The sequence below is a fragment of the Gymnoscopelus microlampas genome (assembly GCF_963454915.1).
Source record: "Gymnoscopelus microlampas genome assembly, chromosome: 6".
In the NCBI taxonomy this organism is placed as follows: domain Eukaryota; kingdom Metazoa; phylum Chordata; class Actinopteri; order Myctophiformes; family Myctophidae; genus Gymnoscopelus; species Gymnoscopelus microlampas.
Genome location: NC_139943.1, coordinates 23,708,718 through 23,732,684, shown reverse-complemented (window position 1 = coordinate 23,732,684; position 23,967 = coordinate 23,708,718). Strand labels below are relative to the sequence as shown.

At 41.9% G+C, this 23,967-nt stretch overlaps 2 protein-coding genes across 6 annotated transcripts in view; both read right to left on the bottom strand.

The window, feature by feature from the left end:
* LOC311047438 (GRAM domain-containing protein 2A-like) overlaps window positions 1-17,217 on the bottom strand; it is a 40,348-nt gene extending 23,131 nt beyond the window's left edge. For all 4 annotated transcript variants that reach the window (XR_014600993.1, XM_084060160.1, XM_084060161.1 and 1 more), the window contains exons 1-2: window positions 17,067-17,217; window positions 2,376-2,495 (exon numbers count right to left, since the gene is read on the bottom strand). Coding sequence is in view for 3 of the 4 variants with exons in the window: in XM_084060160.1 (XP_083916286.1) it covers window positions 2,376-2,488 (113 nt within the window). In the remaining variant the exon portion in view is untranslated. The remainder of the gene's footprint in view (window positions 1-2,375; window positions 2,496-17,066) is intronic.
* A 2,733-nt stretch (window positions 17,218-19,950) lies between these two features.
* LOC311047799 (zinc finger protein 609-like) overlaps window positions 19,951-23,967 on the bottom strand; it is a 41,373-nt gene continuing 37,356 nt past the window's right edge. For both annotated transcript variants that reach the window (XM_084060691.1, XM_084060690.1), the window contains 2 exons: window positions 22,744-22,822; window positions 19,951-22,493 (listed from right to left, as the gene is read on the bottom strand). In XM_084060691.1, the coding sequence (XP_083916817.1) occupies window positions 22,749-22,822 (74 nt within the window). In that variant the 3' untranslated portion in view covers window positions 19,951-22,493; window positions 22,744-22,748. The remainder of the gene's footprint in view (window positions 22,494-22,743; window positions 22,823-23,967) is intronic.

Below are 23,967 nucleotides of genomic sequence, written 5' to 3'. Positions count from 1 at the left end.
TAATCTAATTTTTTTATTGTATTTCGTTTTTTTTCATTTTCCCCAAAAAATATTAAAAACAAATGAAAAAACACGGTCTCCTCACGTATTAGAAGGACAACATCAGTCACCAGAAACAAGGACGGGTGTTTCCGATAAATATAACATGGTTAAAATGGAGTTTGAAGTTACAATGGGTTTGTATAGGAAGGGGGCATCTGATAAAATGAATATCAAATATCTGAATACTGAATTAAGCAACTTAAAAACTGTCCGGGGTGCTCCCAAAAGCCTGAGTAGACGATAAAATGACCCAAAATGAAAAGATGAATGAAAGTGAAATATCCCTTTAATGTTTTCAGTTTCTGTTTAGTTTTAATTAGTAAAAATAAATGAAAACATGGGCTCGGCTACCAAAATGTCAAATGCCCTAATATAACAGACACCATCCATTAAAGAATGTGTATCACTGGTTTCTTTCAGAATTGGCCTTGAAAAACATCTATCAGGAGACCACAAGGGAAGGTAAATGTATTTTTTCCCATCGAAAGAAGGTGTCATTCACTGCCGCCATATTGTATTTGTTGAGGATTTGTATTATTGTGTAGATTCTTTATGCTATGATGATGAATTGAATACAAAGTCCCCAGGATTCTTTTGTGTTATCCTTTTAGCCTTAATGTCTTACTGTACCTCATACTGTTTACATTACTGACTAATAAAGTATTCAATCAATAAAATAAACATGAAGATCAAACACGAGTTAAACACTGCACTTTGTCAAAAACGACATTTTTTATTAGGACTCACTCAAATTTCCCTGGGACTCATAACATTGTCCTGAGACTCATCTAAAAGACTACCTGTGAGTCCCGGGACTCATTACATTGAAAACCTAGCAACTGTTTAGGCATTTAGCAGACGCTCTTATCCAGAGCGACCTGCAAGCGCACAGGGAGCAATTAGGCCGGGGTTCAGTGTCTTCTTGCTCAGGGACACCTTAACACGAACACCTTATGAATCCCAGCCACTGCCTCTACCAAAACGGAACCTTTTTTCACTTAATATTGAGTGCCTTGGTTTGCTCTCATTCCAGCAAATAACTATGAAGCACTAAAATGAAGTGCTATCAAATCTGTAAACTGTTCCTGTGATCACAAGAAAAATACTGGGGGGAATGGACTGTATCAATCTCTGGTTTATAAAAATGTGGGAACTGCCTTCTCTCCTGTTAAGCACAGGTAGGGGGAAAAATACAGAGCAATGACACTTCACAGATGAGTTATCAGCCCCTCCCTGTGAATTCTAATCCAGTGTGTTGGAGCTGGTCTGATGAACAGAGAGCAGGCCTGTCCACACCTGCCCCAGACAGACAGCAAGACAGCAGACAAACACCTATCTACTGTACAGCTGCTACAGCACTAACGTTACAACCACACCTCAATAATGAAAAACCATCAAACGACTAGCCTGGCACTGCCAGACCAATTCGCATATGTGAATTGAATTAGTCTGGAACCTCTCAATTCATTTTTTCAAAGAGGCATTATCAACTGGTGCAGACCGAAATGCCTCAGTCTGGACACAATTTGGATAAACCTACAACCAATCAGAGCAACGAAACATGCAATGTAGTAGCACTGAGTAACACAGCAGGAAAAAGGAGCGGCCTGGTAACTAACGTTCTCATATTACAGTTAAATATTAGAGGTGGGATTGTGATACCCGACCGAAACCTGACGGGACCCGTCGGTAGACTCGGTACCCAACGAGCCAGGCTCAGGTCAGGCACATATTGAAAATTGATGGTCGGGATTCGGGTCAAGCTTGGTAATGTTGTTCATATTGAAAATAAACCCACCACATTTGGAGCATGCTGGGAACTGGAATTATGGCTGTTTAAAGCGCAAACCAATAGGAACACAGAGGGGGCGGGGCTTAAGCAATTACATGTCCCTATTTGCCATTCAAGAGCACCTACCAAGTTTGGGGTGTTTAGCATGCTGGGAACTGGAGTTATGAATGTTTAAAGCCCAGCCAATAGGAACACAGACGGGCGGAGCAATGGTGCGGTGCCACACGTGGTCCCTGGTGTGGCTATTCTGATGGCAGACCTGACCTGACCAGTGTTGGTGGCAAGTTTGGTGTGGATCGGACCAACGGTGTGCCTCGCAGGTCCGCATGTTACGTTTGTGACGTTCGTCCACCCACCGTCAGTCGGTTGTCCCTCTAGGCAATTTTGATATAGGATAATGCAATTTTGGGTAATGGGTGGGATGGCCGACTTGGAAGGATTTTTAACTAATCTTGCTGGGGACCCCCTGGAAGATTCCTGGACCCCACTTCTAAAATCACTGCCCTAAGAAGCATGCAGTAACGAGGGAGCCATTCCTCACCTGAAGTACGGAGGGAAGTGTCCGTCATCCTCCCTGGGGGGCTCCACCTGTTCCTGGAGGGGCGCCACACTGATGTCATCACCCTGCTCTGGATGCTCCGTCATCATCATCATCGTGAGCCTAAGGTTGAGGCACAAATTAAATTAAGTAAGTATAGACCGCCCTCAACTTCACCTGCACACCTGTGCATGACAGTAGGGCTGCAACTACCGATTATCTTAGTGATTATTCTATATCGATTATCTTTTCAATTGATCAAATAACTGAGAAGCATGTTTTTTTATTTAAAAATAAATGTATATATATATCAACAAATCAATGTGAAACAATTCAGATTTTTTATAAACAACTAAAGTAGTCTTATAAACCACTATGAAACCGTATTTTTTCCCTCTCTATCCCTCTTTCTAGGAACACACAGAGAATAAGAAAGGAGCGACGGTCACCCATTCCACCCCATCCTGGAGTCTCCACCTTCCCCAGGTTTCTCGGCCCTTCTACACATTCTCCATTGCAGTCTCATGTCCATAAATTGTTTAAATTCTCAGTTGAGGCGTAGTCTTCTCGTGATCGTGAATGTTTTACTGTCCATGAAATTAACATAAAATAAGTCTTTGGTACAGCATTGTGCACACTAATCATGCTGTACATATGTGTACATACACACACACACACACACACACACACACACACACACACACACACACACACACACACACACACACACACACACACACACACACACACACACACACACACACACACACACACACACACACAGTCACACAGTCACACACACACACACACAACTGGTGACCTATGGCCTTGAAACTATTTGTGTCACAGCACTTTCAGATGTCTCTGAGTCTAATCTCTCAGTCCCACCAATGGCCCTTTGTATCAAAATGTCACATATATTCTCAGCATTCCTCACATCACTGACACCAGTGAAGCCACAGTGCTTCATAGCTGTCTATTACTGATCTGGTTGCAGATCTTAAGTATTGAGAGCTGCTGAATCAGTCTGGTAATGTGAGTCACACATATGATCTTGCATGGTTTGGCTGACTCTTTGATGTTTGTGGATATGTTCTAATCTATATATAACAGCTAGTTTAATGAGGAGTTTAATGTCTCCATGAGAAAGGACTTCTGGAGAGAGCAGAAATGGTACTCCAATTGAAAGAGTCCCCCATTATTAAAACGTAAATACATTTGTTTGGATGACCAATTTCTCCTTAAGGTCCATATCAATAATCTGGTTTGGAAACAAACAAACAATTGCTATAGTTGAAACCTGGCTTCTTATACAAATAGTTCTTCTGAGCATTTCTGAGAAATAAAGGCTGAATGAAGTAATCAATGAATAATAAACAATCCCTATTTTGGCAAATCCTTATAGGTGAAAATCAATAAAAGTAAAACCTTAAAAATATCTACAAGCAGATCTACGAGCTAGTAGTACATCTTCTATTTTCACTATTTTTGCATTACACCGTTGTGCGATTACGTATAAAATCATGCTTAAGTAGTTAATCAATTTGGTGATGTATAACAATATAACACGCTTGTAGATTATTAGATTAATCTAAAAAGTAATCGATAGAATAATCACTTAGAAAGTATATCGATAGTTGCAGCCCTAATCAAAATAAGGCCTGGCTTGATAAGATTCCAGGTATGGGAATGGGCTCCTGACAGCCCCATTTCATGTACTCCAAACATCCCCTGGCTCAGTGTTTGACTTCCTCACATTTGTTTACATTTGTTTATGTTGTTCCGCACTGTGTCCTCCCAAGTAAAATATTCTTCATGTCTCTCTAGGCAACGATGTAAGGAGAGCTTAGAGTAGGCCTAAGTGAAACAGAACTGAGAAAGACTTGCTTTGTAAGGGAATGTAGAATGGTGCATACTAGCGTTTTTATTCCAACTGTCAACCTGCCTTTCTTACATTCAAACTCTACAGAAGTGCCCGCAAAGCATGCAGAAAGCGACATACTGCAAAGCCAAAGGGGGATTAAAAAAACATTTGCTAGTTGTAAATCAGATTCCAGGTTTTCAAATGATGTGATAATTCTAGGTGTGAGTAGCTGGAGGTGGGTGGAGTGAGCGGAGGTCTACCTTGAATTTGTAAGCGGGAGAGTGTCTCTGCCACAGCAGGCTGGTCATGCCTTATTAGAAATGTAGTATACTAGAGGCGGACAGTATTTCAAAACTGGCTACATCGTTCGGGACCAAAACATCTTCGAAAAATGTGTAACTTTCAAAATAAATAAATACAAATGCAAATAAAACAAATGTTAAAGTATTTATATATCTGAGAGGAGAACTGTAGGGAGAGAAAGAGTGGGACGGAGAGAGAGAGTGATGGAGAGAAAGAGAGGGGGAGCGGAAGAGAAAGAGAGTGGAAGAGAGAGAAAGAGATAGAGAAGGAGGAAGAGAGCATGAGAGGGAGAGACAGAAAGAGGGAGATTGAGAGTACTGGATAGTGGAAGAGAGAGATATATTAAGAGAGAGGGAAAGAAAGAGATATTTAGAGTGATGGAGAGAGAGGAAGCGAGAGAGAGAGGGGTAAGGGAGACAGCAAGATAGAGAGTAGGAGAGAGCAAGAGATAAAGCGAGAAAGCAGGGGACAGAGAGTAAAAGAGAGGCAGAGACAGAGATGGGGGGAAGGAAACGAGTAAGAGCTACAGGTATAATGATGAGGAACTTATAGAGGTGAATATCACCCTGCCAGTCATACAACTCTGCCCTGGGTAGATAAGATAAGGAGCAGATGGGAGCGAAGAGAAGGAGAAGGTGTTAGAGAGAAGCAGATACCGGGAGTTCTAAATATAGAAGAGTAACCTTGGGTGCCGAATTAATGGCAGCCTCTGCTCCCTAATAGTTAGGATATGCAAATGTAAAATGGGAAGGGTATTCGCACATTATATGTAGGCTATGTGCAAATGCTCTCACTGTAGCAAATACCCCCAAAACAACATGGTTAGAGCTGAAAGTGCATCCCTACCACATACAGAATAAAAGTAATCATGTCACTTTAATCACGGGAGCCCTGTCACTTGGTTCATCTGACATTTTGTGAATTTGGTGGCGGCTAACCTCGCATCACCAGGATTTCCAGTAGCGGCAGCATCAGTGATCAGGGTAGACTGTGTCACGACCAGTGTGATGAAGCGTGGTAAAACAGGCGAAAACAACATGTGCTTACTCAGAGAGGTAGACAGTTCTCTCTCTCTCTCACAAGGAAATCCACACAGCAACAACAAACTACTTTTCCAAATGGATCCTCAATTGTATGTCGCTTTGTTCACTTTGGTGAATTGAGTTGAAAAATGTTCAGCTTCAGTGATTTGTGCATATTGCTCTAGTTGTATCGCTTCGGGTGTAGAGTAGACACAAAAATTATGATTTTATTACACTCCCACACAAAATAAATGTTTTTGTTGTGCCCTTTGTGAATGCACAGGAATACAAATCAAAAGATAAGAGGCTTGCACACCCACAACACATCAGTGTTGAAGGCTGGATATCCGAAATGTCCATGTCATCTAATCTTGTGAGGCATATGGAACAATGAAATAAAACATTTAGATTTGATTTAATGATTTCTGAGTGCGACCCTCTCTCTCAGTCTATTGGTCTTACGCGCCAGAGTGCTCAGAGCGCGTGGTAATAGAAACAATGCACAGGAATAGACACTAACACAGTGAACTGAACTGTCAATGTACCTTCCCACATATACGTGAAAGCGGTGCTTACGCAACCTTTTCGTACGAGGACACAGTTTATACATGAGGCCCCAGTTGTTTGACAACCAACTAGAAAATTACAACATGACTATCCTTCCAGGATCTAAACTCCAGTCGATGGCATGTTTGCAGTCAAGTTTATCCGTGGACATTGTTTACACTCCATGTGTGTGCGACAGGTCGACCTATACAAACTGTTCACAAATCGTATTGTTGAGGTAAGACACGTCTACAAAAATGCCAGACTGAAGAGCAGGTAGCCTTTGGGTTCCTGTTAGAGCCTGAACAATGCCAGATTTGTGGGTCCAATGCCAATTCCAGTTTGGAAATTCCTAGACCACAGATTACCACATTTTTTACCAATATAAAAATGAGTTGAATTGATGTTTACAGTATGTTATTTATCTCAAATGCAAAAAATAAAATAAAATAGCCGATCTACAAGCTCACAACCCATTGCAGAACACATACTGAACACACACCAACATACTGTACCATACAGGCACACACATGGCTATATTGGCTATTTTTTTTAATGTTTTCTATCCACGAGTTTCCAGTGTCCCATGGGGTATTGAGGGAATTATGGGCATCACTTCCTGTTGTCAGTCATTCTGGACAGACTGACGACGGGAAGTGATGCCCTTAATTCCCTAGGAAACTTGTGGATAATGACATGCTCAAAAATAGGGATGCCAGATTGAAAGTGGTAAAAAAGTAAAAAAAAAAATCAGGACACATCGGCTGTATAATTGCTGGTGTAATAATGGCTGATATATTGGCTAAACCGATCTATCAGTCTGTCTAGTCTATATTCTGCAATACAGAATTTCTTATTGCTTCTCAACACTCATTCATAGATAGACATGGTATGAATATAAAAGATGTACTCCTGACTACTCATTTTTAGAGTTTCTAAAATTGACAGCCTAATTTGAAAATGATTATGATGTTGCAGCAGCAATGTTCCATTCTTTGGGGTGTGCCCTGACACTGAGCACACACCGACACACTTAACACACACCAAAAAGTTGAACACACATCAACACCACTGTACACACCAAAATCCGTCAAACCAACAGACAAAATTGTTCCCAAACAAGATATCTCGACAACTACTGACTGGATTGCCATGGAATTTGCTCCCCGGAGGATGAGCCCTACTGATTTAGAAGACAATTTGGCAATATCTTAAGCGCAAGTTGACATTTTGGCCTAAATGTGGAGCTAAAGAAAAGGGCACAGCCACACATTTAGGCCAAAATGTCAACTTGCACTTAAAATATTGCCAAATCAACTTTAATCTAATTCATTCTGCACACCAAAATAGAAGTGCACTGTTTATTTGAAAACAACAGCTGATCATTAGATCTAACCTGATATAGCCTACAATGTGTACAACAGTAATATGCTATTGTTCCCAGATAATGACAAATGGTAGAGGACACCTATTTATTGCTGATAGTAAATAGACAACTGCTCCAGACTGCCACCGTGCAAAAAAAGGATTATTATATCCTAAAGACATATTTTGGTGAAACGGTTGGGTGATCTTTTTTACTATTGTTTATTATCCTCCTTTGAATTACTCACTGGTGGCATTTATTTCTCTGTCTCTTCCGCTATAGTTAAGCCTTAGCCTATAATATGAGCACTCGGTTTGTAGGTCATCATTGCCATTTGCCGGTCACAAAACATTAAGAATAATGAAGTATTGACACACTTTAAAATCCCCCACTGGATAGACCAGACCCTGCAGAATCTGGTTGCAACTTATTACTATTATAACATTACCTCACCATACTTTAATTTAATATCAAATATAATATACTTCACTGCACTCAGAAGGGGCCATGGTGCTAGAAAGAAAACACAAACAGTAGTAAATAATAGTAAGTAATAAAAGAGAAGGAGGTACTGCAGAATTTGCACACTTGGATCAGTGCAAATTTCTTTGATAAAAATGCCAAGCTTTCGGTCAGATGACCTTCATCAAGACGTCACCTTCATCGATTGACTGAAAGGTTGGCTTCTTTTTTTTAATGAAAGAAACTTGCACTGATCCAAGAGTGCAGAAGCTCCTTCTCTTACTGCATATTATATAAGATATAATATAAAAGCTTGGATGCAATCACCAAATTATGTGTTACTGCCAGTAACGTCAAACTGAAGCTTTGTGTCAGCACTGCCACCAGTGTAAAATGTGAGGAGGCTTGGTGACACACTCTGTGCTGTTGGAGGGCATCCAACAACTGTTCTGAGAAAGGCTGAGTGAGGGGGTTGTGTGTGTGTGTGTGTGTGTGTGTGTGTGTGTGTGTGTGTGTGTGTGTGTGTGTGTGTGTGTGTGTGTGTGTGTGTGTGTGTGTGTGTGTGTGTGTGTGTGTGTGTGTGTGTGTGTGTGTGTACTGGAGTCTGCCACACACGAAGCCGGCCAGTCTCCCATTGGTTGGCAGGAAGCAGAAGAACAGAGCGGATTGTGTGTGTGTGTGTGTGTGTGTGTGTGTGTGTGTGTGTGTGTGTGTGTGTGTGTGTGTGTGTGTGTGTGTGTGTGTGTGTGTGTGTGTGTGTGTGTGTGTGTGTGTGTGTGTGTGTGTGTGTGTGTGTTGGGGGTGTAAGAGAAGAGGGGAGGGTGATGTCATTGGTTAAAGGACATTCATTCTCTGTGTTGGGACAGCTCTGTCCTACATCAGCAACAAAGACCACTGGACATGTCACACGATGACCAGGGTTTGCATTTCAGACCAGCAAAACATATGAAGTATAGCGTCAGCATCATACTATCCTCATCATGCACCAATACCAATTTTAGCAGGTAAAATTCATAAGAAGTCATATTTGTCCGTTTGGTTGTGGACAAATAACAGAGCAGGACAGGACCAAGAAATTGAACTGCCAACCTTCTGGTCGCAAGCCTGCTTCAGTAAAAAAAATGTGATTGATTGATTGATTGAATACTGTATTAGACAGAAATGAAAACAGCACGAGGTAGTCATACATTTGGGCTAAAAGGAACACAAATAAGTCCTGGGGACTTGTTTCCATTGTGGTCCCATGTATTCAATTCATCAACATTGCAAAAAAAATGACACCAAAATACAATATCAAATATTAAACACTATACAGAGTAGAAAGGGGGGGGGGGGGTAGGCAGTGAATGCCATCACCTTTCTATGGGAGAAGTGAGATTTGCCTCCCCCTTTGGCCTCCTGAAAGATGGATTTGATTTTCAGGCCTGTTTTGAAGGATGCCAGTGATTTTTTTTAAGTGATGGTGTCAGTCAGGGCATTCCACTCTTTGGAAAGATAAAAGATACATTAACACATTTTGGATGATCCACTAACTCTGTTACTGGATCACTTTAATGGCAGGAAAGTGAGGAAACAGATGCCCTTCATCGGTGTTGAGGTAGGACAGAGAATAAAATTACTGAAGGATACACTCCTACATGATTACACATAGGAATCATTCACTCAAATCCTCATGCCAAGATGCAATGGCTTTTCACCTGCCTGACAGTCAGTCAATCTGCATAAAGACGGCCCCATAAAAACAAACAAAAAAGGATACATAACTTTTGTGCAAAAACACAACAACATAATTTTTTTAATATGTATTGCAACTTGTAAACATCCTCTCTAATACAGTGTGTATTTGGAGCAGGACATATTGCTTCTCCACATGGGAGAAATGAACAGCAGCAGTAAAGCCCCTGAGAAGCAGGCTATAACTGTGCTTTAGCCTGCTGCTACTGCAGACAATGCTTCTCTCTCTCTCTCACACACACACACACACACACACACACACACACACACACACACACTCTTTCTACAGTGTGTATGGTTGCTAAGCAGGAGGGCTCTTTTCTCTCCGTTGTTATGGTAACAAGCAGTTTAAATGAGACGTTTGCAGCTTTCCTCTCCCAACTTCCTGAGCTCAGAAACCCCCCCCCCCCCCCCCCACACACACGCACACACAAACACACAAATATAGTGTGTGTTTATAGCCTGTATATATAACATGTATATAACGAAGCAATGTGACATAGCTCTGTTTAACACAATGCTGTACCCCCTCCAACTGTATATACTTCTTAAACTGTTATTATATTTTGACACTTGCTTTGGCAATGTAAACATATGTTTTCTCATGCCAATAAAGCTTCTTTGAATTGAACTGTGTGTGTGTGTGTGTGTGTGTGTGTGTGTGTGTGTGTGTGTGTGTGTGTGTGTGTGTGTGTGTGTGTGTGTGTAAATTAAGAGTCAACAAAGGGTCGGGACACTATACATTCTTGGTTGACCGACTCTTCTGTACTTTATGACATTGCTGTTTGCTTGCTAGCTTAAAGTGGCCTACAATGATGCCCTGAGGATACTACTTAAGGTCCCTAGATGGCATAGTGCCAGTCACTTGTTTGTAACGTGTGGAATCCACACATGTGAGGCTCTATTAAGGCACTCTATGTATGGATTCATGTCTCGCCTGGATGAGTCCCGGAACAGTATTATTGAGGATATAGTCAGTCCTGGGAAGAGCTGTCTCCGGTACTCGTCCAGGCTGCGTCACTGGAGAGTCAGCCTATATTTATGATTTTAAGTTTTATTTTTATTGTTTCATTTGTTGTATGATGTTAATGATTTGTATGTACTCTATGGACCCCCTGTGTGGAATAAAGTTTGAATTGAACGCACACGCACACACAGTAGAGCAGGTAGGCCGTTGTTTCCATGACAGGCGTACAGGGAACCATCTAGAATGCTGCTGATTAAATCACTGAAGACCTGAGGGAAGCCAGACTGCTGTATCCAGTGGGATAGACAGTGCTTTTATTAATATTGTTGGTGTCGGGTGGAAACCTTGTATGTCCAAAACCGTTCCTTTCTTATTATTTGAAATAATAAAGCAGTGAAAATAGCCGATACACAAGGTCACAAGTACAACGCGCCGCGATGCAATACGTTTGTGAGTTTGTATATCGGCTATTTTCACTAATTTTGGGCGACACTGTTGTATGATGAAATATGGAGATACAAGGTTTCTGCCCAACAGCAACAATATACATCCCTCTGTTACATAACACATCAAGGTCACAGATCATGACTTGGTTTGACCTTTAACAGGCATTGTTGTTGAGCACTTTAACCCTGGCGTCCCAATTTTGAAGGCAAAAATAAAATAAATAAATAATGAATCGAAAGGTTTCCAAAATAGTAGATCTACAAGGTCACAGCATCATCCATTTTTCTCTCCTATTTTATTTAACAGGGCTTAAGTGGTTAATACTATTTTTGTCGTTTTGTTTTGTTTTGTTGTGTGTGTGTGTGAGGACAAGTGTTGTAATTTCTAAAGTCTAATTAAAGACACAATTGATTTTACAGCAGTTTACTAAGGTTAGGCATTCATCTTTTAGGAGGCACGCCATGAATGCAAGCCAATGCAGAATGCAATCTCTCTCTCTCTCACACTCACAGTTAGAAATCTGATCCATGGGGTTATCCTCGTAGGTCAGCCAGCCAACATCATGGGTTCCAAGCCCAGCACATGACCCGTGTCACACGTCCGTCCTCCTGTCTCTGTCCTATTTCTGTCCACAGTGAGGTCCAATTACACAACAAATGGCTTTAAAGTAATCTGTAAGAACTCTAATTTACAGCAAAACCAGCCACAACCTCCAAACAACATATCAGGACAACCCACCACCAGGCACCTTTACATTTTAGCCACATATAGACTCATGAGTGAGCAGGTAGGGTTTGATTGCCTGGCTCAAGGTCAAGGACACTGGTGTTCACCGGGTGTTGTGTCTCTCAACTAGTATATTGCTGATAATGGTGATCTCATCAATTATAATTGGCATCATTATAATCAATATTCTTAGTACTGTAGCAATCATTGTTATTACGACGTTATTATAAAGCAAACAAGACAGGTCTAATAAATAAATAAAACTTACTAACTGAATAAAAATACAATTTAGCAGAAGTAAATAGTGTATTTATTATCAAAAAAAATATTATTAAAAAAATTGGGTGGGCCAGCTTTCTATGTTCTTTTCCAGCCCACCCGTGGCTACGCCCCTGCAGTAAATGGAAACTTACTGTAGTGGGAGAACTGCTTTCCATCATCTTGAACAATGCCTACACGTCACCAATGATGAGCCAAGATGCTACTGTACATGAACTGTGATTGACATGGGAGTGTCAGCTGAGCTGTGTTGTTCGCTGTGATTGGTCTACTTTTGCGGGGACTGTGATTGGTGTAGCGATGGCATCAACTGAGCTGTGCACTGTACTGTAGTTCTTTACAGTACAGTACAGACATTTATTCAGAATCTTAATAATTTGAATGAGTTTTATTGATTATTCTTGTTTTACATCGTTTATTTATTTTAACATATTCAAAATCATACAAAAAATGGATCTATATCTAATATGGGAATCAGTATGGGTTCCAAAACTGATGGATGGATGAGTTCTGCTCTGTCAGTAATAAACAACTCAACTGTGCAGGTTAAGGGCCTTTTCACAATCAACCCCAACATGCTCAACTCAATACGGTAATGACAACACAAATCTGATACACCATTAGGAACGAAGTAAGTCGGGAACGATGCAAGTTGCATTACCCACCCGGTAATGCAACCCATTGTACCTGTTGACAGAGTACTCACTGTACCCGTTGTTAGAGTACCCTGTTTGGTACCCATTAGAATTATATTAGAATCTAATTGGTACCACACAGGGTACTCTAACAACTGGTACACCGAGAATGTATTATCTAATGATTAGATATTACAATCCAACATGGGTTATTTATAAATGGGCAACAGCCTACTTGGGAACGAAGCAAGTCAGGAACGATGCAAGTTGGGTACCCAGTGTGGTACCCACTGCCACATGACCGATTGGCCAAATATGGACCTACAGGGATCACTGATGTTGCTGACATCGTGTTAATGACGTACATGGTCATAAATGACAGATGAACCTGCAGACAGATAATCCATTTTGTGCATTGCTCAGAACAAGATTGGAGGTCTGCTGTGCATGCTGCTGCTTATAGTGGTGCAGCGGCATAAATGTGGCGCAAAGCTCGGCCAATCAGGGAAGCCGATGCCCCCCCCCCCACACACACACACACAGAGATTTGGTGCGTCCTCCACAGACCAACGGACAGAGACAGATACTGATACTCATGGATTTTCGCTTCTCGACAACCGCCGGTCTCACCAAATTCCCACTTGACACTGCAGTGCACACTCCCGGGTCATCAGCGACACACACACACCAAGTTTGAAGACTATCGGTCAGACGGTGCCCAAATTATGCCCGGGACAGACACACACACACACACACACACACACACACACACACACACATATAGACACAGGTTTCATGAATGAATATTGCATATTGTCAGTATGAATTACCAAATTCAATTGTAATTGCAATTAAACTGCTTGTAATGAAAATAATAATTGAAACTCAACACTCTTTTAAAGATTACTTTTGGAGATAGGAGAGTGTAGAGACCAGGTCCTCTGGCACTGGTCTCTTAAATGTTCCAGCAGATAAAACTAAAACTAGAACTAAAAGGCACGGAGAAGCAGCCTTCAGCTACTATGGTCCTACAAAGTGGAACAGCCTGCCTGTGTGAACCTGCGGCTCTCTGAATCCATAGACTATTTCAAAAGAAATCTCAAGACACCTTTTTAGCATTGCCTTTACCTACAGTAGGCTTCTTTTTTATTTCTATTCTTCTTACATTTGCTTTTCCCTGTTGTGTTTTCTTTCAAAATTAATGTTTTTAAAAACATTTATTTTATTTGTTGTGTTCTGTGAAGCGCATTGGGTTGCACTTGCTGTATGAAATGTGCTATACAAATACAATTTGATTGATTGATTGATTGATTGATAGAGATACAGGGAACAGGAAGCTGAGGGCAAAGAGACAGGAGATATGCAAGACAGGACTGATGACTGATTGGAACCTTGTTTCCTTGTGACTCACAAGGAGCATAACTGGCTGGAGCAGGAGGACCCTCCTCCACCCCCTGCTCATTATACGCATGCACCTGTGTTTCTGTGTGCACTATCTAATATGTACAATGTTCAATACCTGTAACATAACTTGTGCAATAGTATTGCTATATTTCCAGCATGACTTGTCTCATCACAGCATGTGTTTGTGTTGTGTGTTTGTGTAATTGTGCTGTATAGTTGTGCTAGTGCTCTGTAGTAGTGTTATTGTTGGAATGTTTTTTTTTTGTGCTGTGTTGTTGTATAGCGCTGCACAAATAACCAAACATCGTGTTTTATGTTTCAAAATTATGTAATCGTGAAACTTGACGATTATTTCAAACACCTTCTTCGGACAGCTGTTGTACCTTGCCCTCATCTCATTACACAACTTACGTGTTAATAACCAGAACAATGTACAACAACCCATCTCCTCATCCATCAGGCTCACAGAGGAACAATAAAATCAGAGGCCATTACATACCATTTGACCAAAGATATGACACCGATGAGCACAAAGACAGTGCGGCCCTAGTGTTAATGTAGTTGTGTTGCTGTAGTGTTTATGCTGTGCTGCGTGTTTGTGTAGGTGCGTTTCTGTAATGTTGTCTTTGTGCTGTGTTTCTGTAGTTGTGTTATTATAATGTTTTTGTGCAGTGCAGTAGTGTGTTTGCGCAGTCATGTTGTTGTTGTAATGTTGTTTGTGTGCTGTGTTGTTGAGCGTTTATGTTGTTGTAATGTGTTTGTGCTGTGTTGTGTTTGTGCAGTGTTGTGTTGTTGTAGCAGGGGTTCAAACCTGCAATATTTTTCAGTGAAAGCCTGTTTTGTTTCAGTGCCTCTGCTCTGGAGACACACATTGAACCAACACACACACACACACACACACACACACACACACACACACACACACACACACACACACACACACACACACAAACTAAACCATGCCATGCCAAGCAAGAGAGAACATCTGAGGAGTTCTCCATTCAGATGTAGTGGACTGTGAAGTGTAAATAACAGAACCATGAGAGTGCTGTTGCTGCTGCTGGTTAAAGGGACACACTGTTCATTTATTCTGCACAGATTGCTGTCACGATCATGACATGTTTACTTGACGATTAATTGTCATACAAATAATTGCGATAAATGATTCAATTAAGTTTTGGGCAATGATCATAGGAATACAAATTACATTTCTGATTGCCTTTTAGGCTTTGTAAACAAAACCCGCACAGGGCAGATATGACAATACAGAAAATGACTGACATATTCAATAATGTTATACTTTCAAAATATTTGAAAAATGGCAGAAATAGACGATCCACAAGCTCACAACACGTTTGCCTCTCACACCGAATCTCTTCAACGAAAATAGCTGATCTAGATCGGCTATTTTTGGCTAGTGTTCCCCCCGAATAAGGATGCTAGGATTCAAGTGGATTAATGTGAGTTAATGGTCCATGTAGAGTTTAATCCAGCTCTTGCGTGATCTGTGGCCTGGCTGAGGGATACTACTGCTGCCTGGAACATGAACGTTTAATGACTGAGTTGTTTGTATACTTAGTACAGTGGCCTTGTGGCTTTTTAGGAATTCAAATTAAAACCAAGCAATACAAGCAAAATATGTAATGAACAACAGACTGTAGTGTAAACCTCTCTTGGGCAACCAATTCCACTCAAGCCAACACTACCACTAGTATAACTACTATACTACTACCACCACCATTTTTTACTACTACTACCAGTTACTTACTTCTACCACAACTAGTATAACTACTACTACTACCACCACCACCACTTATACGCATTACTAGTACTGCTGCTGCTACAATTACTACCAGCACCACTACTACATAAATAATAAATGCGTAATGCCCTACTACTGTAGTGATATTATCTCCTGGAGAATCAGTGCCACTGAAAGCTGGGACAGAATCAAATCCAGTTGAGTGTGGTTTTACTTTTTCAGTCAGTGACTGACTACTTGATTTTTTCCTTTTTGAAACACCATGTATTGACATAGCTGGAAAAACTGTTCATTTTACTAGAGTTGAAACAACACAGGTAGTGTGCTTCTGTTTTGCAGTTTTAAAACTGGTTCATTTACCACCATCATGTTGTCCCTGTGGTGGGTAAGGATTTATTCATGTTGTTTACATAACAGACTAGGGTATTAGGGACAGTGTGTGTGTGTGTGTGTGTGTGTGTGTGTGTGTGTGTGTGTGTGTGTGTGTGTGTGTGTTTTAATAAAGTAACTATCTTTATTTGTGTATCTTTCCTAAAGCAGCAGTCTAAGGTTCAAGTGAGCCATGCCAGGTTAGGGTTAATGTGCCAACTCAGCAGACGACCATCAGTGGCCAAGGACCAACCAATCTGTATTATAATTCAGAGCTCCCTTACAAGAAAATAAATACACATGTCATATCATTTAAAAACCAAAAATATACGTAAATAAATCTATTTTGAAATCCAAAAACATTTCTGACAAATATGGGAGAACATTATATTCTCTCTCTGTATATAGAATATATATCTATATATCCTATAGTATTCTAAATATATATATTTAAATCTAAATTGCAGCCCAAGCGTGCACACACACACACACACACGCGCGCGCACACGCACACACTTACACTTGAAAATGGTTAATATATTCCAGTGATCTGTATCAACGCCACTGTAGTTGTATTCACACTGCTGTATGCTGGACTGTAATTTAAGGTTGACGACAAACAGCCGTTGAACCATAAATAGACTAGTAACCTATTAGAACCCTCGGTGAGCAACTGAACCGTTCCACGGATCGGAGGGTAAAACGGTCAAAGGCGTTTTTTACAAAACATTAGATAATCCATCTACCCCCCTTTAACGGTCCCGTTATACAACAACAGACACACGGCACATACAAAACAACGTCTTACCTGAGTCTCCTGTCCTACACGGTTTCTCCCGTTATTAACACCATTTATTACAGCGAGTCATACACACACACACACAACACACACAAGACAGAAAAGTATTTCATTCTCCGTCAGAGGAGAGAGACCGGTAACGGAGGAGGAGAGAAGGAGGGAGGAGGACACTAGAGGGAGTGGGAGGAGTAAACAGCGGAGGAGGAGAGAGGAGATAGATAGGAGAGTCGGTAGTTGGTCGGTGTGGGGATCTGTGACCAGTTGCCAGATTGTGTGAGAGAAATAAGCAACTATAGGTCTAGGAAAACAAGCCCAAAAGAAGAAACTAGGGCACTGGCCATTATGAGCACTTTAAACCTGTATACATTGACAATAGCCGCTCTACAAGATCACAACGCGTCCGTCTGCTATTTAAAAAATAATAATCTTGAAATAAAATGTGGAATATTTGGAAGCTTGGTAAAGGGGGTCCAAGAAAATACTTGAAAATAATAATAAAAAATTGTGAAACCAGCCCAAATAAGCAACTACACTTTGGAAACAAGCCCAAAAAAACGCAACCACCACTAATATTTACAAGCAACTTCACAGACAAATAAGCCCAAAGTCGCTTATAATAAGCAGACATGGCAACACTGTCGGTCGGTCGGTGTGGGGAGCTGTGGTTGAAGGAGGAACAGTCTGTGTGATCAAATGTCCTCCGTTTGTTACTGGGCAGGGGGAGCTACACCGAAATTGGCGACCTATCGAATTATGCGTCTCCATACGAGTAGTGGGGGGTGTTGGGGGTCCTTTCCTTTCCACCGTTTAAGATCACCATAAACAATCATGTAGTAGTCGATCATGTGATCTGACTGTGTAACATCAAACACTGCAAACGGTAACCTAAATGGATCTTTTCGCGGGGGTGATTGTGTGTGATCCTCCTGCCATCTTCTCAGACCCTCACCGTGCTGTCAGGGGTTGTAAATAGTGACCTCTAGTGGTTGGAATGGGTTTTCACCATATTCAAATCACAAATCTCGGACATAATCCGAATACCATGGATTCATTCAAACGGGATTATCATCCTGTGTTTTAATCTGTTTAGAAATGCGGAGGGAAAAGACTGATAAGGGAGACTTTATAAATGGAATTGATTTAATCCTCTGGATTAAACCCAGAGATGCGAATAGGGAGGAAGACAGGCACGGATTTTACCGTGTTCGGAAGTATTTAAAACAATTAATTATTTAGAGTCGAGAGAGGGAGAATGGGAGATAGAGCCTAGAGGTCAGATTTCAGAAGCTAATAAATGAATAATTAATTTCTCAGATTAATTCCACACATTCCCTAAAAAGGGATCTCAGCCCACGTGCAGCCTGCCTATGGTTTACTTACTGTCGTATTTAATTTGACGGCCAAGACAACGTGGCTGCTTACATGATCTTGACAGGCCAATTCAATTCCCTTCTTCTGTCGGCCATTACAAAAAAAAACATCATTTTTGTCTCCCTGCAGAAGGAAACCCCTAGGCCACGCTGTCTTCTCGTGTTGATTTTGGTAAAATAAACACAAGTAAACACGAATAGAACTTAAACCCAGAATATACACAAAAGCTTAATAAAACACTTGTTTCCAATGTGGTTGATGTTCATTTACAGTAGAGTAGACCAACCCAACAGTGCGATACTAAGCACTAACAGTGCAATAGCGTCTCTCTGTGGCCAACTCACCACATTGCATTATAACAACTGCGCTGGCACAGGGCCAGGCCCAGCATCAGTAGCGTGCAGTATGTCAGTATTAACATGCATAACAGAAGTGACACTGCAGCTATGAGCTCATAAATACCAATATACCCAGCCTGATTTGACAGACGTATTGATTCCCATTTGTAATGGTTACGAGGTATATTTCTAAATTCATTTCATATCAAAATATTTTTTTTAAGGCAACATTTGCCAAACAGCACTGTCTGACTGCTCTACAGAGACAAAGAGCACGAACTGTGGTGCAATTCATAAAAATGACTTATTGTTGGTATAAAAGTGGATAGAATATAGCTCATCAGCTGGGATGGCAGTGGCTCAGGAGGAGGTAGAGCAACCACCTTTTAATCATAAGGTTCCCAGTTCAATCCCCTTGGCTGTGCGTGTAAGTGTCCTGGAACAAAACACTTATACTTGACTGCTTCCAATGAGTAGTTTGGTACCTTGCATGATGGTTTCCTCTACCGTCGCGTCTATGTGTGCATGTAAATGGGATAATGGCATCATCCCATTTACAAGCGCTTTACAATGAGCATTACAAATGCTCAATGGGGTTAATACATTTAAATTCAAATGACATACATATGATTATTGTGCCGTTTTAAACTCTTTCAGCATCCCTAATTTTGGGTCATTGCAAAATATTTCCAGAACTTTTCAAACATCTAAAAACTGTGAAATTAGCAGGATGTGCAAGCTCACAACGCTTCACATCGCTAGGGGTTGTGAGCAGCCAGAGTCCATGGTCCTTGGCATGGGAGGGTTTGGGAAATGGGAACCCCTGGCTCAGAATACTATCAGCAAGACATTCTAGTCCTGAAATAAACAGACTGGCTGTTGAACTGGAGTGATTGTCTCATAAAAAGATTTATTTTTTGCCTAAATGTACAAAGGCAAATTACAGTATTGTATAAAAACAGAAATGTGACAAAGTACACTTTACATCAGAGACATTCCCTGGGGGGAGAGGGGGGGGGGGTAGAGAGAAGGGTGTGGACAAAACAAAACATAAGGACAAAAATAAAACAAAGAAAATGTTGTAAACATCTTTCTTTCAAGTACCACTGACTGATACTGAGCCACACACAAACGCAAGTGTGTTGCGTGTATATGGTGTGTGTGTGTGTGTGTGTGTGTGTGTGTGTGTGTGTGTGTGTGTGTGTGTGTGTGTGTGTGTGTGTGTGTGTGTGTGTGTGTGTGTGTGTGTGTGTGTGTTCGTTCGTGTGTGTTCACAGCTATGGTGGGCGTCAAACATTAGTAAAACAAGAAAAAGAAAAAGTCCTCCAACGTTAAAGAATAAAATAAGTTCATTTTTTGTTTATGATTTGAAGAACTAGACCTGCCAATCTTTCACCACAGTGGCTCAACTAGGAGACAGGGAACATCTAAAACTCACTCTTCTCTTTCTTCTACAATTAGTATTCTTGTCTCTAGACAGGGTTGGTGATCGCTGAGCTCCTTGTGGGTTCATCTGAGCTGAACGCATTTCATCAGTAACATGGACCGAACATTAACTCCCAATACATGAAATTAAAACATGTGAACAGGATATGACATCACAACTGTTGAAATTTAACCCCAATGATCCTTTAAAGCGAATACCTTTTTGAACGCGCTCTGCAAATGGTGCGATTGAAAACCCAGAACATTCTGGGGAGAGAAGCATTGACAACTCCAGTTGACGAGGTCATTGTGGTTGGGAAGGGTGGAGGGAAGTGTGGGGGGGGGGGGTTACCTTCGCCTCTTCATCACCCAGTGACTGTCTCTCTCTCATAAGCGTCTCTCAGCCATATGCTTTTAACAAGTAACGATTTTATAAACACATGTACATGCTAGTCCTTCAGCCAACCAAACCAAACAGGTGACGCTCAATTGAAATGAGGGTGAAAGAGAATTGATGGATTCTGACTGACAGACTCAGGTTGGCGAATGAAAGAGGATGGAGGGAGGAAGAGGGATAGAGGGAAGAGTTTAAAACTGAAAAAGAATTCACAAGACGTGAGTTATAAAGCCGTTACCACCAGCTACAGGTTTAATAGCATATAAACAACCGTAGAAAATAAACAACAAGGCTAACAGACAAAAAAAAGAAGAGGAAAAAAAAAATGAAGAAATGAGTAAGAATTTCTTTTTTTCAATAGCATCCAACAACCTGTTACTTTATTTTAAAATAATTCCTCTGTACAGAATATACAGAAAACACATGGAGAGGAGAGTGCTGTTACAGAGCCAGTATTTGTTCTCCAGATCTACAGTCCTCTGCACAGTGGAGAGATGGAGGGAAGGCTAATTTTCTTCGACTCCACAATTTAGGAAGTACATCCACCACACCAACTACGAAGTAGTTCCTCCCCAAACAGGAACTAAAGCCTCCTGCTGGGGTGTGTGTGTGTGGGAGGGAGGGAGGGAGGGAGGGGGTGGTAGTGTCCAGCTCCTGTCCACAGCGCCACAACAAGCCAAAGTCTCAGAGCATCAGCACCAGGCTGTTATAGGCTCCAGGCCCTTCCTCTCCTCTCCTGGACCAAACGCAACACGCAGCAATGTTCTAGAGGAAGAGCCACAGAGCCACAGAAACCAAGGCTGATTGGCTCATCCTCCCGCGTCCTCCAAGAGCCCCGCCTCCCGCCGCACCATGTTGAGTACATCCTGTGACATCACAGTTCCTCCAGACAGAAACTCCTTCTCTTCCAGCAGAGAGCAGGAGGTGGGGAGGTTGGTGCCGGGTGGAGCCCATCGGCTGTCCATTGACCTTTTAATTGTGATTTGACACAGACATAAGGTCAGGGATCAGCGGGGGGTCATCGCGGGTTCAGAGTGTAAGTGGGGACTGTTGAGGGCATCGACAACCGGCCTCCCGGACATAAAAACAAACAAACGTGAAAACAATAGCGACCGACATGGCAACAAAATGTTTCATATTATGGAAAAAAGGAAATCCATTTTTCCAGAGGTGAACAGGAAGTGCTGTGTGTTAGAAACGACAACAGAATCACAAAGTGCCCGGGGGCGGGTCCAAGCAGGCAGAACTGTCAGTTATTGGCTGAGTCTGAGTGATGGACAGCAGCAGTTTTGCATAGAGAGCCATAGAGTGACCTCACCACTCTCTTCTAATTCTTCTCTGGCTCAAAATAAACATTACTCCAAATACGAGACCCTCTGTCGACCCATTCCTCCAGAACACGTCAGAACCATATAGAACTTTAGATGCAGAACTTAGATGAATGTAGTGATTCCCAAACATAATCCAGTTTGTGTCAAAACTCCCCCCCACTCCCACCCCACCCCCCTCCCGACCCCTCACAGGTCTTAACGGGTTGTAGGTGCAAGTCCGGATCCACCAGAACCGTCTCGAACAGAACACTGCCTTCCCTCCTGTGGGAAGATCTCAGTGCTGTACCCAGGGCTGAGTGACTGACTGACTGACTGGCTTGCTGGCTGGCTGGCTGGCTGACTGGGCGGTACTGGAGTAAAAAGGGGAGGAGTCTGTACATCCATTAGCCCCGCCCATCTCAGAACCCGTGGGGAGGGGGGAAGCAAGCAGCCGGAACGCCCAGGCAGACAAATCAAACGCACATACACACCAGTGAACTGATGTTCCAATATAAACCAGTCAACGTCACACGCTTCCTCATGTGATCCAGTCACATGACCCCAGGGAGGGCAGAGTTCAGCCAATCAGGTGTTCCTATGGGAGGGTACAGAAGACGACATTTGTTAAAACGACGGCCCTACCATGTACGCAATGTGTGTAAATACTTGTACTTATATATGTACTTTTGTGACTTACCAAGTGAAAATATTTCTCTCTCAGCACTTTGTTGTCACATTAACAAAATAAAAAATGTCCACTAGATGGCAATATACATGTTACATCAATAAAATAACGGTTGAATTCAGGTAATTTGTGACACAGCTATTATTGTGTGTATTCTCACCTTTCTCACCTCCGTGCAGGGGGGTACATGGAGGGGGCGGAGCCTTGTTGACTGGCCACTATGGCTGACGAGGACAGACCTGTGGGATCATATTCAGTTAGGATGGACTTGGACCGACGCTTCTGTCTGAGCATTAGTTTTACTACTTCAGCCACTTGATCCCTAACAACCCTATTCTGGGGCGAACAGCCGGCAAAATTAGCATATCTACAAGCTCACAACGGTCAGCTTGTGGATCAACTATTTTCGGCAAAGAGATTTGGTGTCAAGGGAAAGTATAGTATAGAGCCCTGGGGGACCCCAGTCAACGAAGTATATGGTTTAACGCAGGGGACCGCAAACCTTTTTATACCACAACCCCATTTTATGGGGGAAAGCATGAAAAAACATGAAAACACCCATCCCTGCATACATTGCTGGCCTTATATATAAATATGTATTAGAAAATGAAATTACAGCAGTGATTCCTGCTGATTTGTAGGCCTATCTTATCAATGAAATTAATGAATAATATTGTAGCGGTCGCGACTCGCCCCCACGTGAGACGCAGCTGAGTCTGCTGCTGACTGAGCTGGAGCACAGGGTTCGATTCCAGCTCGGGCCATAAAACGCTACAATATCAATAAAAGCAGCGGAGGGGTTTCTGTAGGTTTCTCCGTCCCGGGCAGCAGCTGTTGCTAGTCGGGTTGTCTGTGACTCTGTGAGGATGACCTGCGCCTGCCCACTTGGTAATGTTACATCGCGATCACGATCCTAAATTGAACCGTTTGTTGACTCAAATGCCGATTCGAGGGCTTATTGTGTTTGCTGGCACACAGGCTACAACATGTAAAATGTACACAGTCAGTGATCCCTCCAGCTTTAATGTAACTCCGAGAGGGTACAAATGGAACCCAATGGACCCGTAGTCCATGTATTTACCCTCTCGCTCTCGGAGTTACAAAAACTCTTTTAAGCCAGCTGGCCCCGCTCCTACTGAACTTCATAGAACTATATTGTTTATGAACAGCTTAAATCAGTTGTGTGTGCTGCTGGTTCTCTGCATGTTGGAGCTGTATGTGTGTACGAGGAGTCAAGTGGCCGTCTTTGATGTCCTCTTCACACTGGTCACGAGTTGACGACCCCACTTTTTCCCGTTTCTCGATTAAAAAAAAACAATCTTATTTTTTCGGTTGCCAATGCGTGAACCCAACGGCACATTCCCGCGACCCATAGATTGAGAAC